At 37.7% G+C, this 19,771-nt stretch overlaps 1 protein-coding gene across 1 annotated transcript in view; it reads right to left on the bottom strand.

Annotated features, from left to right (window-relative positions):
- Positions 1 to 19,266, bottom strand: part of LOC143390733 (complement C5) — an 83,790-nt gene extending 64,524 nt beyond the window's left edge. The window contains exons 1-8 of the mRNA XM_076843154.2: positions 19,193 to 19,266; positions 15,173 to 15,365; positions 13,008 to 13,170; positions 9,882 to 9,952; positions 7,927 to 8,018; positions 5,550 to 5,632; positions 2,979 to 3,069; positions 1,339 to 1,453 (exon numbers count right to left, since the gene is read on the bottom strand). Of these exons, the coding sequence (XP_076699269.1) occupies positions 1,339 to 1,453; positions 2,979 to 3,069; positions 5,550 to 5,632; positions 7,927 to 8,018; positions 9,882 to 9,952; positions 13,008 to 13,170; positions 15,173 to 15,365; positions 19,193 to 19,257 (873 nt within the window). The 5' untranslated portion in view covers positions 19,258 to 19,266. The remainder of the gene's footprint in view (positions 1 to 1,338; positions 1,454 to 2,978; positions 3,070 to 5,549; positions 5,633 to 7,926; positions 8,019 to 9,881; positions 9,953 to 13,007; positions 13,171 to 15,172; positions 15,366 to 19,192) is intronic.
- Between the last annotated feature and the right edge of the window lie 505 nt (positions 19,267 to 19,771).

The following is a 19,771-nucleotide window of genomic DNA, read 5'->3' as shown; positions in this document are numbered from 1 at the left end:
AGCCTCTCGTTCTGCTTCTGCCTTTAGCCAAGAGTTTGTTGGATTTTATATTTCATTTGTGCTTCACTGTTAGTAACTTTAAACATTAATTCACAAACATATGTTAAATAGAGGGAGATGAAGTTAAGGGCATATCATATCATTTAACTATTTTAAAATAGATTTTTTTCCTATTTTTAAGTTTAAATTTGAGGACAGGTATTTTTGTCTGGTTTAATTTTATTTTTATCTTTTTTATTTTTATTTTTGTTGCTGGGGATTGAATGCAGGGCCTCTCATATGCTAGGTACTTGCTTGAGAACTTAGTTACATTCCTGTCCTGCAATTCCAGCGACTGAGGAGTCTGAGGCATGAGGATTGTAAATTCAAGGCCAGCCTCCGCAACTTAATAAGATCCTGTTTCAAATAAAAAACAAAAAGAGCTGGGAATATAGCTCAGCAGTAGAGTGTCCCTGGGTTCAATCCCCAGTATGAGAAAAATAAAAGATATGTAATTTGTATCTTGAAAATATAGGGCTGCCTTTTAAAAAGCAGAGGATATATAATTGATGATGCAAATACATGAATATGCAAAAGTAAGGAAAAATGACATAGCCTCGTATCACCCATGGTATAATGTAAAGAAACTGAATAAGAGGAGAGGGGGCCAGAACTCTAACCTCAGTCCCATCAGTCACGCCCTTAGCCATGAACAAATAACTTCACAAATATTTACAGAGCACCAACTCATTACAAGGATTTATGCTGTCTCTGGCCATAAAATGATAATGATTTGGACCTGCAAAAAGTTCAATGTCTAAAATGGTGAACAAGTAAATGAACCTTCCCCAAAAGGAAGGTCTTCTTCCCCTCAGCATCACTGACATTTTGGACAGGATGATCTTCCTTGTGTGTGTAGGTGGGTGTTGGGTGCTCTGCCTATCCACTACATGTCCCCTGTTGTGACAACCATAAATGGCTCAGGAGCTCATAGTTAGCCAAGGGAGGAGCTAGGGTGGGGGCTTCCCAGAGAGAAGATGTCAACGTAAAGAATGAGAAGGAATTAGGTGAAGAAGAGATGGGAAGAGACAGAGGGAAAGAACAAAGACCTAAGGTGAAGAGAGACTGCAAGTCTGAGCACTTGGAGTGATTAGTACATAGAGGAGGAGGAGAGAATTGGCCCAAGATCAGCTGGCCGATGCCCTGGCCTTTATCCCAAGGGCAAAGGGAAGTCAACAGAGGGTGCTAAGCTTCAGCTTCCGCACCTATGCAGAACGAGGGATTGGACCAGAGGGGTCCCAAATACCCCACAGCTCTCACGTCATCTTTGGTATGAGCGAACACGTCTTAGCAACTCACCTTGGTGTTCTGCATTGCTTTTGGCATCATTTCTTTTTGACCATCTTTTATATCTTCTCTTATTCCAAAATAGATATAAACTTCAGCCTCAGTAACTACTTTATTATAGAAATATCTGTCAAACAATACCACAAAATTGTGTTGCCCAACATGGTGACAATAACAATCAGATAAACTGTACAGATTTGAAATCACATAAAGCACTTGATACACTTCCAACCCACTACTACACTTCATAAAGCAACAATAAGAAAGCTAGAGTATGGATTTTTATTACTGTGAGAGAAATGAGAGAGATAACTAGGGAGAGATGAAGACACCCAGCTCCAGGGCCTTTCCTCCAGCCCACGTTACTTCCTAGGTGATCGTGACATCAGTGGGGAGCGACTCCCAATTTTCTTTTATGTCTTTAAAAGGAGCATGCTGATCTCACTGTTGTGAGATAAGTTCTTTTGAAAAAATACAAACTGCATATTTGCTTTTTTCGTTTAGAATTAAAGTAAGAATAAAGTGAATTTTCTATGTATCAAATAATAGTATAGTAAGAGCTAACTTTCCTTATTCATAGTTGGAACAAACCATCACCATTACAAGAGGTTAGTTTCTATGATTTTCTCTCAAGTGTGCCATTTACACTGTTGTACGCTAAATATCACTCTATTTTCACAGTAAATGCTTACAATAGAGGCAGTATGGGGTAGTGTTTGAGGGTAAGCACTCCAGAACTAATAGGCTATACAACTTACCAGCTGTATTATGTTGAGCAAATGATCTAGCATTTATCTACCTCAATTTTTGTACTTGTGCTATGCAGAGTTGCTATAAGGATACTGTGCTGTATAAATTGGTTATTAACAACTACATTAAATGGGATTTCTAAATGACCTTATTTCTTTTGATAGTTTGCTACATATAACACTAACCCCAATTCTCTCCCTCTCTCTGGATCCACAACATTGGCAGCCCTTGCCTGCAGAAGGCATGGGAGGAGCCTACTTCCTCTGGGCTGGCCTTGTAACTTGCTTTGGACAAAAAAGTATGGTGGAAGTAATGGTGTGCCAGTACCAAGCGTAGGCCTCCAGAGAATTTTTATGCTTGCATTTCTGTCAGAGCATTACTGCTGCCGAAGGCTAGCTTGCTGGGCAGCAAACCTGTGTGGTCCAAGCACTGTTAGCCCCCACCCCTGCCAGCTACTGACAGACATGTGAATAAGACCTTCCTGTACTCGTCACCCACCCCCAAGATGACCTGTGTACTGAGTGTAGACACACGGGTGAGCCTAGCTGACATCAGCCTGGCCCAGATCAGCAGAACTGCCCAGCTGACTCGTAAACAGTGGTGGTTTCAAGGCATTGGGTTTTGAAATAGTTATGGAGCTTTTGTGGCTGAGTAAGCCACTAAAAATGACAAGAAGTCAAGTATTCATATTTCAGCCCAGATATGCTAAGTCATCCTGGGTTCCAAATATATATATATACTTAGAGTTTAAATCTTTAGGACCTTTTTCTTTTCTTTTTCCTTGCTTTTCACTAACAAATAACCAACAAAACTAAAGTCAGAATAAGCAAATAAACTATGAGCACAATGTTTCCTAGTTTAGCTGGGTAATCTGAAAAACAAAACAAATAAATCTCTCTTACCTTGCTTTTATAGTAATTCCAAAATTCTTAAAGTTCTTGTAACCAATGAAATTGCCTTCTGGTTCTATTGATACAGAAAAATGTGGCAAGACTGAAAATAGAAAGGAGGAGGAATATTACCAGGTGAATTAGGCCTTGAAAACACAGCAAAGGGCTCTCCTTGCTGGTACCTGGGCAGGCTGCACCATCAGCACCACATCTGCCTTGGCATCACCACTGCCATCAGCAACAATGCCCCTGGGAAGCCTTACCACCCACTCAGTCCAGCCTCCCCACTGGAAGCACCTGGTTTCTTTCATTTTGGTTATAATGTACATTACAGGCAACAGGTTACTCCCTCCACTAAATATGGGCTCCTTCAAAACAAATGAAAGAGCATTCTCTATTTTTCTTTTTCTCCCTTCACCCTTCTAAGTCTTTAACATAGTATTGCTCAATGAATATTCATTAAATTGAAAATAGAAATGGAAAATTCTGGTCTATTTAGCATCTCCCATTTTCATCTAGTAAAAAAGTGCATCCAGTCTGCAAGTGCCAGCATGCAACTCTGATGTTGGAAAAGGGAGAGAGAACTCCCAATTAGAGATAAGAATGAACATCAATGTCAAATTTAAAAATAGGACCAAAAGGAGGCAGGGGTCTATTTTTTTTTTCTTTTATCTCTTTGGTAAAGAAAATGATTCAATCTATTGAAATGGCCCTAACTCAGGCCACATCCAAGGGTCATGGATTCGGATTCTGATGACCTGCACTACAGTTAATAGAAAACCGGGTGATTGCATGGAATGGATATTGTGGACAGAGAGTGACCTAGAGAGGGGTGAGTCAGCTGCAGCCGTGGCTCACAGGAATCTTCTAGACACTGAAGGTAGAAGAAACAGAATGAAGCAGTCTGTTGCTGTGGGCTGTGTTCCTGTTCTTCAGAGACCAAGGCAGGTGTGCTCTCTCCAGGGTGGGAGGGGCAGGGAACTATTCTAGCCTTCCACTGACACCTGCTCACCATATGGCAGCACACACCTATCAACAGGGACACAGGGATGACTAAGACAGACAGGAACAAGCAGGAAAGATAGGAAAGGTATCTAATTACACAGATACACACCCAAGCTACAATGATGGGCACTGATACTGATGTGACGTACAGGGATCCCATGCAGGGAAAGGAGTTCAAGGAAAGCTTCCTGTGGCTTTTCAACTTGGGCATGAGCCATGAGCAGGAGCTGGCTGGGCAAGGAGGGAAGGAAAGAGTGTTGGAAGCAGAGGGAACATCACGTGTAAAGCCCCCAGTGCTGCAGGTCAGCGAGGTCAGGAGTGAACTCAAGTGAGGATGAGGAGGAGCCAGGGAGGCCTGTCCAAATGAATCCAAACAAATAAGGATCTACTGTAATGAAATATAATGAAATAATATGATGAGATTTGCATTTCAATTTTTTTTTTTTTTTTTTTGGCTAATACTAAGCAAGGTCACTTGGAAGCAGAGGCACCAGATGGGGAGGCTTCAGCAGTCGTCCAGGAGAGAGCCTAGTGGTTAACAGACCAGGGTGGCTACAGAAAGTGGGTGAATTCTACACATATATAGAAAGTAGCAAAAGCACGTAGAAGAAATGAGATCAGTTTGAACACCATGTGTCTGGAAGACTGTAATCTTTCAGGTTGTGTTTCAGTACAAATGTTTGCACTGTTTTCCTTGTTATTTATGAAAATTTCTTGATGAGTATTTATCCTTCTATCATTATGAATCTCCTAAGAGAATGAAAAATGACTTCAAGCAGAAAAAAGTTAAATCTGATATGGGGCACACAGATATTCTATTAAACTACTAGGAGAACTATAAAGTTATTGACATGTTAATTATTAGTTCACTAATATGATTGGTTTCGAATAAGAAATTTTCTTTTTTCTTTTTTTTTTTTTTAAGAGAGAGAGAGGGAGGGAGGGAGGGAGGGAGGGAATTTTTTTTTTTTAATATTTATTTTTTAGTTTTTGGCGGACACAACATCTTTGTTTGTATGTGGTACTGAGGATCGAACCCAGGCCGCATGCATGCCAGGCAAGCGCGCTACCGCCTGAGCCACATCCCCAGCCCCTGAATAAGAAATTTTCAAATCAGTATGTTAGAGATTCGTGACCTGGAAGAAAAAGCACTGAACTAGCTATAAGGGAACCTGATATCTTTGTTCTATTTCTAAGTGACTGAGATTTGCGTGACTCATTTTATCTTTCTGGGTTCCACTGTCCTTATCTCTGATTGTTTATTTCTCCTAAAATCATGATTCTCTAAAGGACCTTAACAAGTCAAGCTCTTTAGAGGACTAGGCTCTTCCAGCTCCATGAAGAAGATCCCAGGTGCAGAGAAGCTGGCGACTTGCTCAAGGTGAACAAAGACAACCTGGAACCAGAATTTGGGCATTCAATACCCCTACCCCATCCCCTGCCTCAACAGGCCCTGAGCAACACCAGTAGGTGGCCCCATCTACATCTGGGATGATTTTACTTTAGGAACACTAATGAAAAGAATTTCTGCAAAAACCACGACTTTTAGTAGGTAGACTTCTAATTGTCAGAAATTACCATATTCTTTAATTTCAAAGTATGTGGTTCCAGCTGTCGAAAAGTCCTCTTTATATTTAGCTTTAATTGTCCACACACCGTATCTGTGAAGCAAAATATTAAAAATCACACATATTCACATATTTTAATTCACACAGTGGAAACCAAACACATTCCTATTTTAAAGAAGTTATAATATATTTTATACATCTACATGAAGCCTAAATAAATGTTTTATTTGTGTAAGATTTTAAAGCAAGAAATAGAACTAATTTGGCATTTTCAGGACAATAACAATTGTTTAGTAATCAGATTTTCACATATTGTGTAATTTTTCCAGGTCTACCACTGAGCTACAACCTCAGCACTTTTAATTTTTAATATTGAGAGAGGAACTTGCTAAGTTGCTGAGACTGGCCTTGAATTTGTGATTCTCCTGCTTCAGCCTCCCAAATTACTGGAATTACAGGTGTGTGCCACTATGACTGGATATTTCATCTTAATATAGATTCATTAACTTGGATTTGAAGAGCTGACAAGTTGAGAATTTATTTAATCCTGGAACTTAACTATGCTAGCATAACATTAAGATTCACAAGAGTAGAAAATTCATAATAGTATATCAGGAAACATACATTATAGATCAAGCCTATTTGAATGACAAAATTCACACCTCATACAAATGAAATTCGGGTTAGAGACAAAGTATGGTGTGTTTAAAGAGGAAGTAAAATAATTAGTAGTAAAATCAATAAAGAGTGGTAAAATTATAGGCTCAATTCTATATTCTGTACCTGTGTAATTAACAACCTTTACTAAAAAGTATTTACTGAGCAGTATATTAAGCACTAGAAATGAAAAAGTAGACAAAATAGGAAAAAAAAATCTAATTCTCACTTTTTCATTTACTACCAGGTTTGACTTATACAAGTTACTTAACCTCATTTGTGAAATGAAAAAAAAAGAACACCAACCTTCAGATTGATTATGTTGTCAATTAATGTTAATATTATTACTGTGATTACTATCATCATCATCTTAACTCAATGAGTACCTATTATACTTAAGTGAGATAAATGGACAAGGCCCCTGCCCTCAAGGAGTTTAAAATCTAAATAAAAAGGCATGTTTATTAATAAATAAACCACCACCATATTGAGGTAAGTGTCAAAAAGAAAATACACAGGTGTGAAGATAGAGTAAAGATAGTGAGGGACTCCATAGATCACATCCAGCAATAGCCTCTCTGCAAAAGCAGCATTTTCTCTGAGACCTAAAGATGACAGGAAGCTTGCTTTGTGAAGGACAAGGGAAAGCACACTCTAAACAGGGGAAACAGGTGGTACTGAGGCTTGGGAAAGTTGTGGTCGTAATAGATCCTCACCTCTGATACATAATCTTCCCTGGGGAAAGTAGCACAAGATGATAATGGCAGTGAAATATTAGGCTCAATCTGTACTCGAGAGCGTGCAGCATTTTAAAAAAATGACACAATTTGTAAAATTATTGAAATTCTCCAAATCTCCCAATTTCAATCTAAATTTTTAGGTTGATAATCCAATGAACTAAATGCAAACTCCCCTCAAGAGGGCAGAGGAGAAATGACCATAAAAAGATTGAGCCTCAAAGTTACAATGTAGCCATTTCTAAATGCCCTTATCTTATGAGTCCTCCTCTATTTTAAATTTCTTCAAAGCAGGGATTGTGGATTCTTGGTTTCTATTGGGCGCCTCTCCCTCCCATGGTGATTTACACATGCCAGGAATGTGTTCACTAAAGGTGTGTTACATCAGATCCTGTGAAGACATTATTTTAAGTCCTTTCACATGAGGACCAAAGAGGTAATGGCTCTAAATGTCCCCAACTTGGACTCTGCCTTCTGGTAGTCTATGCAGACAGAGGACCTGACTATCCAACACCCAGGCAAGGAATAGCACCACTCCAGTCTCTTGGACCCACAGCCTACAGAATTCCTTCAGAGGTGGGAAGTGGGAAGTGATGCTTTTGGTGAAAAAAGCCCAAGGACTATTTTTATATCTTCCCAATTGTTATTTCTGTATGTTAAGAGAATGAATGAGATGTATTGGGATTTTTTTTTTTTCCCTTTTGAGACATGGTCTCACTATGTAGCCCATCTAATCCCAATCTCCTGGGCTTAACCAATCCTCCTACTTCTGCCTTCTGCAAGGTCTATCTGCTTGCCTGGCCAGGCTCTAGTACTGGGACTCCCCCCACACACCCCAGGAACTGATCCTAATTTCTCAAAAGACTGAAGACTGCACATCCACATTTGTGACACCTTTTGTTAACACTAGGTGGCTCCATTTGACTGCTTCAAGGCCAAAAGTTCCTGATGTGCTTTGTTGAGTGAACTTAATCAAATAATATTTTTACATACATAGGACTGGATGGAATCTTGAAGTCAGGAAAAGAGATAATTCCAGTATAGTCCTTTTCTTCTACTATGTCAACTTCTGATCCTTGGGGATCCTTTGAATAAAAACAAACACCCTTGTCTTAATTTATTTTCTCCAACTATAAAAGAATATTTCAGACTGAGCAGTTTGTGAAGAACAGAGATTTATTTAGGCTCACTGTTTCTGGAGCCTTGGAAGTTCAAGAGGATGGTGCTGGCGTCTGGGGGGACCCTGGTCTTGTTTCTCTTATGGTGGAAAAGGGGAAGGGCAAACAAGCCCATGGGAAAGAGTTTGCTCTGATGACAAAGCCTCTCCCAGAGAACTCACCTGCTCCCTGAGAATGGCCTAATTCATTCATCAGGGTGGAGCCTTCTGACTCCTCCCCTGACCCCACCTCCCAGCACTGCCTCACCTGAGCTTGGGGCACATACTCAACCCACAGCAGCCCTGAAAGCCCAGAAACCACATTTTAACAATTTCAACTAATTATATGATCTTTGACCTTTAGAAATACTTACCAACAAATATGCCTGACTTCAAATTAAATATGAAAGACAAAATTCAATGTAATGTTATGCAAGGTACATACAGTTCACTTAAAGCTACTTCCTTCCTTTTTTGGGAACCTGTCTCACCTGTCCTCATTATCTATTTTACAATTACCTTCCCTGCTGACCTTCATCCCAGCATCAGCATGGGATCCTCTAAGATGATCTGAGTACTCTTTTCAGGAAACTTCCTACATACTGACTCCCTGCAGGTCTGGGATCAGCTCCTCCACCCTGCTCCCTAGGGAAGGCTCTTGCCTGGAATGACTGGAATTCAGTGGTTCCTGGGTTCTGCTTTATTCACGTTCAATCATGGAGATGTGGGCTCAGGAGCCTGTCCATAGCCCTGGTGCTCTCCAAAAGAGCCGAGTTTTCCTCTGTTTAGTTCTCTTCCAGCCATTCTATTAGTCTGCCAGCCATTTATTAACTACTACTGTTTAAAATACTTCCTCCTCCCAGAGGTCAAATAACACTGTTTGTTCCGCAGGAGGACCTTTATTATTTTAAAAGAACCTATGTCAGTTCCTTTCATTAAGACCCAGTTCCAGGTTTCCTGTACCTCCTGCATTCCAAAACAGGGTTTTCTCAGCCCTTCCTGTCACCCTCTTTTGTCTCCTCCAAGCTCCTCTCCTATGTCATTTATCCTAATGCATAATTGGTTTGGTTTATATTCTAGGGTAGTTTTGTTCTCTAGCATCCCCTCTTTTTACTTGCATTCTGATAAGGTTTCTGTTTGTTTTGTTTTTGGAGTAGCTGAAGTGGTGCCACAGCCTATAGGGGAGGACTGTACTCCTACACCTGATGTTAATAAGTGAGCAGTTTTGACTAATTGCAGTATCTTTTTTCCCCACAAAAATATCATAGGTGTGTAAACTGAGTAAAGCTACAGGCATCTATTACAATATTATAAACTGGGTGAGACCCTGAAAATTTATTTCATATTATCTATTATGTTTGTCATATCTGACAAATGAATAACTGCTCACCCCATCCGTTAGCAAAAATTTCCACATGTGTTAGCATATTAGTTATTAACTTCTACATAACTTAAAAGTAAGCACCATGGATTATAATTCTTCATTTTAAATTATGCAAATAAAAAATCATAATAGATATTTAATTAATTATAATTGATTGGTGGGTGTTCTTTTAAAAAGGAATTATAAAGGATGTACTTAAATGGTTTAGTTCAAAATCCTTCAATGTGTAGCTTCCTGCATGTCTAGAGCATACGGGTAAAAGGTCTATGGTGCTGTTCTCATAATGGATGTTTATCATCTGTTTATGGGACACGGAATGACAGAGGGTGCTGTTAGGACAGGATTTTGGAATGGGACTCCTGTCTTAAAAACAAGAGTTAGTGTCATTTAAATAAATCATATACTTACTATGAAAGTTAAAACAGTTTCTCTTTTGGCTGGCTTCAATTCATCATCCAGTGAATAAACTCTAACCTTTACTGCAAAGAAAATTAATATAATCAAAACCTCTGTTAAACACAAGGGTATTTTAAAAAACAATCATTCTTAAAAGAGAAAGTTACTTTTAAAAACCTCGATAAATAGTCTATACACTACAATCCATATTTAGAAGAAAGAAAATGTCACTCTAAAGACAGATATGTCTGTCTTTACCTATCTTTTCTTTATCCTAAGGTGACTCCTCTGGGTTTTCTTAAGAGTTATTTCTCCCAGTGAATTTAAAGTACAGTTCACTTTCTTAAAATATACTTATGGCTGTAATCCCAGCAACTCAGGAAGCTAAGGCAAGAGGATCATGAGTTCAAAGCCAGCCTCAGAAAAAATGAGGAGCTAAGCAGCTAAGTGAGACCCTGTCTCTAAATAAAATACAAAATAGGGCTAGGGATGTGGCTCAGTGATCCAGTGCCCTGAATTCAATCCCCGGGAGCCACCCTCCCCCTAAAAATACACTTACAACTTTTTGGGAAGACACCCATAATACAAAATTAATTATATCTGTAATTAGGTCATTATTTATTGAGAATTTTAGAGCAGAAGAATAGTGACCTAGATCTACCATATGGTTATTTGGAAACATAAAATGTTGTCTTAAATTATGGTTAAAGATTTCAGTGAAAAATTTGGAGTTTGATTCAGACCTATATACGCTTCCACTTATGAAACTCAGCAAGGCCTCAACTAAGCCTTGAATTATATGGTTTTGTTAACTGTGGGAGACCATCCTTACACGTGACTGAGTCACACTCCCTGGCTGGGTGCTGAGGCGCTCAGTCACAGAAATGTGGCAGAGCTTTCCCCACCCTTCCTGGGTCCGAGGGTCGGTGTCTCCTGCATGCCCCCTGAAACCTGACCCCTTGCCTCATTTAAATAGCTTCTCCTCAATAAAAGGGGTCAGCGCGTGCTTTCACTCTCTTTCTTTGGACCCTTAAGGTCAGAGGAGCCGTCACAGTGACCTTAAAGAAAAAAGTATTTGTGTCTCTTGTGTGGTTATTTCGTGCAGCCCAGTTAGCCCAGTTTAACTGGAGTGACCCCTGAGCCTTTTAGTCGAGAGAACAGAAACCCAGCAGTTAACATTAGTGAACCAGATCCTACCATTATTTTCTCATGTTTAAAATAGTAATGCCAGGGACTCAAATTGTTCATTGTCTTCCTTTCATTTCTGTCAATTAATATACCCCCACTTTTGAACAAAAGCCTTTGTTTAGCTCTTTGTTGCACATGGAGTAAATGCTTTTCAATGACATGCTGTAATTTCTCTAGCAAAAGCTGGTGCTCAAATCATTTCATGGTGAAAACTTTGTTCATATAATAAAAAGATTGGTACCAAAAGCCCCATGTTTTAGAGGGTCAGTACTATGCAAAACTCTACAAAGAAGCTATGTTAAAATCAGTTTTACTGAGACCATGAGATAAAATCAACATGCTGAGTACATCTCTTATGTTCTTTTTCTCTCCTCCCCCCTCATACATATCTGCCACATTGAATCCCCCCTGCCCCCCACACCTCCCTCCCACAACTCTAGTAAGTATGTTATTTTATTAACTTTTTTTTTAAAAACAGATGAGGAAAGTGGGGATCTCAGAGTCTAATTCACAAAGTCATGTAGGTAATAACAGCCCAAGCTGGAATTTGAACCCAGGAAATCTGGCTCCAGTCTGCTTCTAACCACTTTCACATCACCACCTCTCACTAATGTGGCAATGTTTAAAAGAAGTGCTCTCATTTTCTTCTATGATTATAATACTGAGGATATATTTCACCTTCTTACATTAAAGTCCTGGTAGAGGACTTTAATATAATGATGAGGCCATTCTTAAGGAAAGCACTGATAGCCATGAAAGGTCCCAGACATTGGGACTAGACATTAGACTAGGTACTTACTGGACAGTGACTCCTGACCCTAGGTGGTAGGCAGGGTGAACAGGACCCAGTCAAGGAGCATCAGTAATACAGGAAGAAGGGTCGAGGTTGTGCTTGTTTCTAGGTATGATCAAGCTTCAAAGGACCTGACCTGTGTGGGGCAGAGACTGTTTCCTTGTCACCAAGTTATCTTCAAGGGGCAAGAGATGGCACTGTTTTGGCAAGGACATTCTGTCTAAGATGATGGCAATATCCCCACCCTCTCTGGACCTTTCCATGCTGAGTGGATTGTAACAGGTGCCCCTGCTGAAGAGGTAGTGGTACTGCCATGTCCCACCTCAGTGTTGACATCAACATCTACCAACATTTAGCAAGTCCCCACTGTGTGCCAAGCTTTTCAACAAAACTTGCTGGTTTTGCCTTCTTTATTCTGTCCTTTCCCAAAACTATCACTAATAAAATGTCAGAGGCTCCCCCTTTTACAGACACATCTCTCATAACCTTGGGTCTGGTGTGGTCAAGAGGCAAAGATGGTGAGGAGGAGAGATGGGGAGGTGAAGGCTTTGCACACATGACCATGTGGGCAGCATCATGCTTTTCTGGGTTGAACTTTTGGTCCACTGAGAATATTTCCAGGCACTCCTCTACCAGGGTTAGACTGGCTATTCTGCCTTTCCCCCTAACAGAAGAACAGTGTCTTTAACATTTTCTCAGGTAGAAACTCTTTGAAATTCAATATCCACACATTTCTGTGAGCTGGTATATTCTCTGCTGAAACATCTAATCCCCTCTGCTTGGATTTGTTTCTCCAGTTTGGGGATCTGCTCCAGAGTCAATGAAATTTTTCATGTATGTGGTTCTATAATAAGTTATTTTCCCATTGCCAAAATTGTATTTGCAATTAAGTCTTACGTTTGTTAATAAATAAATTCAAACGATATATTACAATGTTTAAAAAGCTTTTTTCTACTTGGAAATAATTGATAGGGAAGATAATGTAACTGTTGATTTTTGATTAGAAATTAAACATTAAAATACTATTTGAAAATGTAAAAGTCATTAGGAATTTAATCTCTTGAGCAGGTTGAAAATGTGTCTCCAATTTCAGGTGTTAAAAAGTTCTACAATACAGTGTCATTTTTCTCCAGTGAAGGAAGCATCTTGCACTCTACCTGACTGGTGTGGAGTGTAAACAGGTTTGTCTGTATGAAGGAAGAGATATCCATTGTCATAGCTTATTGGCATTTTTTTTGATTTTGAAAAATGCTTTGATACGACTTCCAAATACACATATGAAACAGAGCCTTGTTCTCCAGACAGTTGTTTGGGATGTATCTGTAAAAGAAAATATTAGTGGAAAAGAGAAAAGTAATTTTAGGGTTCTAGGACAAGTTGACTTTCTCAACACCACTGCAATCTCATTAAACCCAAATTGGTGTTCATCTCACCATTTGTGAAGTGGATTGGGAGCCAGAAGAGTCAATTAAATTTGCCCAAAGCCCTTCAGTGTCAATTATTATCACCAACTTTAAGAATGGTCAGTCTTCTTGGTTCTATGTTTGCTAAATTTACACACTCTTAATGCAGCCACTGCTGCAGAACTGATGAGAAACCTCTGCCTGGTCAGCTCCCTGATGAGCCCTGCTCTCCTCGGCCTCTGTGGCAGCCTGGCTCAGGCTCTGCACACTCTGTGCCCATCACACACTGCTGCTCCTGGGCCACGGTGCACGCTTCCCAATCTGAGCATATAATTATACTCATCCCCTTTACCTTCAATGATATGTGATTTTACACAAAAAATACGTAATAAAAGGAAGCACAGTGTTTCCTCAGAAAATTAGGATTTAAAACACGGGGTGAAAATACTAACAGCTATTTCAGATTGTTGTAGAAATTTTGAAAACTTTGTAAAAATCTTAGGATTCTGTACTCAGGTTACTTTGCAAAGCATCTTAATTTCCTTCTTCACTCTTAAGAAACACTATAGAACACGCATGATTCATTGAAGGCATAACCTATAATAAATTAGATTTGAACTCAAGTCAATGGACTTGTCCTTGGAATATAGTGGCACAACATCCAACTATTGGCTAAGAAAGATACCTTAGAATGTTAAGATAAAATTAAATGCTTCAGATGCATATTGATTTTTATGTTTCTCTCACCTTCATTTCCTTTTTCAATCGATTGTTCAATAGCACAACTGATTGATTTAAATTTAAAGGTGAGCACCACAGGTGGCTAGTGGCAATGCTGCATCTTTTCAGATAAGGCAGTGCCTACTGAAAATAACAGTTGTGGGGAATGAATTTAATTCTTAATAAAACTAATAAGTGCAAGTGTTTGTGGATATTAGAGCACTTGCCATCCAAAACTAATGATAGATTCCTTATGTTGTCCATAATTTATTTAGATCAGAGTTGCTTAAACATGAGTAATAAATATACCACTTTTAAGGGATAAATATAGAAAGATTCTTCATGCTGACATTTTATTATTTGTAGTATAATGAAAATCATTTACAGTGTATCTTAATATATCCAAACCTAATATTAGCTGTAATATTCTTATGCTTATGACTTCACATAATTAAAAATCAAAACAAATGTAGAAATGAATCCAAAATATTAACAATCAATATGAGTCTAACTTGAAGTTTTCATAAAATTTCAATTTTTAATTTCTTTATGAAGAACTCACTTTAGACAAACACTGGTCTTAATGAACTCTAGAGCCCCCTCCAACTTTGATTTTTTCTGGTTCTTTTTTAAGTATCATAGTTTTTAATAACATGACTTGTAAGCATGTCTCTATACTACTATGTCTTAATAGAAGAAGTTGGTTGATCAAGGTTGACATTTCTATATACCATGGGTTGTCAGTCAGAGCTATTTATTTTAGTAGCCAATAATTTATGACTTTTGGATTTTAGAATATTGGAGTTTAAGCAATCACACATTCAATAGCATCCATGGTTGATTGTGAGCAAAGTACTACAGAACAATATGCATATTCATGTTTCTCTATATCTTGCATGATAATTTTCATAGCAAAAAACTATTTTCAATTGATCACCAAATATTTTTCTAAGTACAATTTTACTTTCCAATAAGAGTTTGAACACTTACATGCATGGCTCAGAAAGAAGACACAATTCTTCTGTTTAGAGTTTTCTGTTTCATTCAGATTATCATTAGCAACTGATAATTGGCTAATAATTGCACAGTGGTAGTGTAGCACAAATAGTCATATCTTATGTTTATCAATATTCTAATTTTGAACACATTTTATCAGAAATATTCTGCATATGAAAAGAAAATGAAGGATAAATACATACGCTTAATATTGCAGAGTTTTGGAATTTATTTTCTGGAGTTAAAATAACATAACTTGAAGAATAACTAATTTTTTTATCAGGATAACTTTTAATAGAGACTGTTGCATCAAATGCTTCGGTGTATCCATAAACTTGAATCACAATATTTTCAGATGCTCCAACATGAAGTACTTTTGGTGCTGAAATAACGTAGCTGTTGAAACAGGAAAGAGTTCAGTATCTTTATATGACATGTGTTCTTATATTGATTTTTTTCTCTCACTTGTGAGATTCAACTTGAAATAGACATATTTCAACTTAAATGATATTTTAAAATAAAAATTTATTTTGTAATCTATGATAATTTCAGCATAGTTTCCAAGAAAGAGCTTAGAATTTAGATGTGGGAAATAGAGCTGGGGATTTTGTTTATGTTTAGAAAGGTAATAATAGCAGTCAGGGAGGACTCCATGGTGTTCATGGCAACATAGAAGTGGGCACTTGTAGGTGTGTGTGTGTGTGTGTGTGTGTGTCTCTCTCTCTCTCTCTCCTCTTCCTTCCCTCTCTCTCTCCTCCCACTCCCTCCTTCCTTCCTCTTTCTTCCACTGAAGAAAAAAGAAATACAGGTGCTAAAAACTGAATTTCAACCCTGCCATCTGCTGGCTGAATGACTGAGTAAAGTCACTAATCCTCCCTGAGCCTAAAATAATACATCTGTTAAAATTTCAGCGTTATTTTTCTTTAAACCAGACTGTGGTCAGGGTTAAATAAGAGCATGTATATGATAGCACCCAACATACTTAGTACTCAATAAAGAATAAGATCCACCAATTTCACTGTTAGTTCAAAATAATTAATCTTAGAAATATGCCTTTCTAGTGAGGGGATAAAGACGCAGACCCTGAATGAGCTGGAGTAAGGTATCTGGCAGTAGTGATGGAGCTCTGTGAGGTAACAGAAATAGCAATAATCATACAACAATAATCAGAAAGGCAGTAACTTGGGTAGCGATGTGTCAGAGCAGGTTAGGACTTCCATAAAACTCTTTTCATCTTTACAAGCCGTGATGCATTATTATTAGCCAGTGCTATAATAGCCAGTACTATTATTATTCCTGTTTTACATGTGATCAGAGGTCATGACTTATAAGTAAATGAGTGAAAATTTATATTCAGGTCTCTGTTGTATGTGTATAATTGAGGTCAAAGTAACAAAGATTGTTCCAACCACAGACTGTTTGCTTCAATTTTATCTTTATGCAATTTATATAAGAATGGTAGTGATCTATACGAACTTTTGAAATTCAAATTTTAAAATGTGATTTTTTCATTGTCTTATTAAATAGAAACTTTCAAATAAATATAAATTAGGTTATTAATTACATATCATGTAAGTATCTATTTTGAATAGTGAGAACTGCATAAGAAGTATGTATCAACCTAAAAGGGCCTAGTGATTGACTGATTGAAGTGTTCCCAAAGTCTTGGGATACACCTACCACCCCACTGGGTAGAATTACCCTAGGCTCCTACCAATATCTGACTTCTTAAAAAAGTCTCTAAAGATCAACAAGTCTATGGTAACAACAAAATTAGTTTAGCAGTAAATAATTCCTTTAAAGCATCAGGCAGTTCTGCTACATAACTAATTTGGAGCAATTATAGGTACATTTAAAAATCTCCAGACTTCCAACCCACCAGCCAATCATCTCAGTCATTTACTGCTTTAGCAGGGGACTGCAGAAAATGAGAAATGGTAATAAGGTATGTTTGCTGAAACCTCCCTACGTGCTAGACACCATTCCAAACTCTGTGTGAGATATCATTATATATTATGTATTATTACCCATCATGTATAACTCATTATATATTATATTATTACTAATTTAGATATATAATTATTACTCATTTGTTATTATAACTATTTATGTTATAACTTATTATTACTCCCATTTTAAGATGAGCAAGTTGCTTATTAACTTGGCCAAAATCACATAACTAAGTTATAGAATTAAGAACTAAATCTGAGAAGACATTTCCAGAATTAGCATTTTCAACAGTCATCCTAAATGGAACTTAAGACTTTTGCAATCAGAAATGTCTGGAGATAAAAAGCTATTTTAATCTCAGTATTCTTAGAAACTTTGCATTTTTCATTTAATATTGTTTTGAGTTGTTTATTTGGTGGTAGTGGTAAGACATTGTAAATTCAGTGCCTAGAAGCTCTTAGGTGGCCCACACCTGGAATTCCCACTATTTGGGAGGCTGAGGAAGAAGGATTCCAAGTTTGAGGCCTGCCTGGGCAATTTATAGCAAGATCCTGTCTCAAAATAAAAACCAAAAGGAGCTGGGGATATAACTCAGTGGTAGAGCACCCCTGGGTTCAGTCCCCAGTAGTTAGGGCAGGATGGCCATGGAATCACCTTCATACAAGTTTCAGTCCCATATTTTCATTTTCTTTCAACAGCTTCGGAGGATCAGGACACTAAGCTTGCAGAGAGGTGAGAACGTTTCCCCCAGAAGGTTGCATGGCTTCCTCCCCTGCTTCTTCAACACCTGCTCCAGTGTCATCTCCTTAAGAGAACTCTCTTATTCACACTTTTAAATGGTGCTCCTTCATTTCCTTATCTTCTTACTTTTATTTCATAATACCAGCAACTACCTGTCCCCATTTATTCCTTCTGTTGTTGGTTTCTCCCATGAGAAGCAAGCTCTAGGAATTGTCTTTTCTCATCTGCTATACCCTCAGTGCAAATCACATGCTAGGTGCTCAATAAACATTTGTTCAATCAACCTATCAATTAAAGTAATTGATTACCACTTTTTCAGAGCAAGTGAGGAGTTGCTTTTTATTAAGGGCCAATGCACTATAGTAGGGGAGAATTCAGAATGTCCTTGGATAAGAATCTTGTGACCCCAGGTTCTAGCCTTACTTCTGCCAGCAATGTGAAGTCAATTAATATCAATTTCCATAAGCTTTAATTGATTGTCTCAAAAACAAATATGTGTGTGTATACACACATATATAATACATCAATTTAAAATAGATAAACATAAAGCCAATAGAATAGAGTAGAAGAAGGGTACTAGGGGAGGGAGGAGGAGAGGGAGGGGGTAGTACTTACAACTGAAATGGAGAAAACTATGTTATATGCATTTATGAATATGTCAAAAGTAGCTCCAATACTGCATGTAACTAAAAAGTAAAAAAAAAAAAAAAACACTAAAAAGAAAGAAATAAAAACTACATAAGGTGATGGGTTGATTGTGGTAAACATCAGATTAGAGATGGTAAAATACTATACATTTATGACATACTAAGAATTTGTATTTAACATATTTATGTGGAAAGTTTTGAAAAAATTGAAGTGATAAGGAGAAAACGTGAATGAAAGTCTTGCCTTTCTCTCTCTAGTTGTGTGACCTTTAGCCAATCACTTGCCCTATCTGGACATACCCTCACATCTTAAATGAGTTGGTTCCATTAGATAATAGCCAGTTACTTTTCAAAAATCAGATATTGTTTCTAAATATGAAATCCCCACTTGTAAGACATAGTTTAAAATGTACAGGCTTTCAACACCACTAAAAATTGTGAAGAATCAGCTCAGAAGTGTAGACATAATTAATTACAACAATAAATTTTCAAATTGCAGTATTAGAATTGACCCCCAAGTAACTCTGGCTTAACTGTGTGTAGTCCATGAAAAACACAAATCAAACTAAGTACTGAATACAAATAAGCAAGAAATGACAAATAAGTTATTATCTTGAGTTGACTTTGTGCCTTTTTGAAGTGGAATGTGAGTAATCACTTATGTATAATTTTATAAATACCAATCTCATAAAAGCTGTCACTTTGTTAGTCACTCATCATATCAAAATGTTCCTTGGCTGTCTCATTCAGAAATGAGACTACCCATTTGGTGCTCTCAGAAGGAGAGAGTTATTTTCAAATCAACACAATCTGTTGAATTTACTGTTTTCTTCACTCATCACTACTAAGATACATTATAAAATGAAGACAATTTCTTTTACTTACGTTTGTTCTTGACTCCAACTTTTCCCCAGGAAGATTAAAAGACAAAGTATTTTCAAAAGGTCCATGGCTGGAGGTGGTATAAAACCATGGATATAACCTGCTTGAAGCTACTTTCCTTATAAATAAACTAAGCTTGAAGATTTTGGATAAATTAGTTTTCTGGTTAATTATTAATTCTGAAAGAGGGATCTCTAAGTAAGAAAACTAAAATCAGAACTAAAACACTAAAGATAGAAGTTATTTTATGGGAATTTATACCCAGAAGACTTAATTCTATTAATGCAAGTAAATAGACTCTAAAATGAGAGTTTAGCACTATGAAGAACAGCTCAATGCTAGAATCCAGGAAGCCACCTTTGGCCTTTCTCCTCTAGACCAGGGCATTTGCTCTGATGTTGTTTTGTTTTTTTAGCATATCTCTGGTCAATCCCACTTGTTTCTAATATTTAAAAAGACCTACCTGGATTTAGTTTCTATCTCAGATGATTTTAGAAGGGTTTTGAACAAACAAGGCTCTTTCAGGGGATGGGGTTGTGGCTCAGTTGTGGAGTGTTTGCCTAGCATGTGTGAGGCACTGGG

This window comes from Callospermophilus lateralis, chromosome 2 (assembly GCF_048772815.1).
Source record: "Callospermophilus lateralis isolate mCalLat2 chromosome 2, mCalLat2.hap1, whole genome shotgun sequence".
Classification (NCBI taxonomy): domain Eukaryota; kingdom Metazoa; phylum Chordata; class Mammalia; order Rodentia; family Sciuridae; genus Callospermophilus; species Callospermophilus lateralis.
Note: the sequence above shows the minus strand (reverse complement) of the source record. Positions and strands in the feature narration are given on the sequence as shown.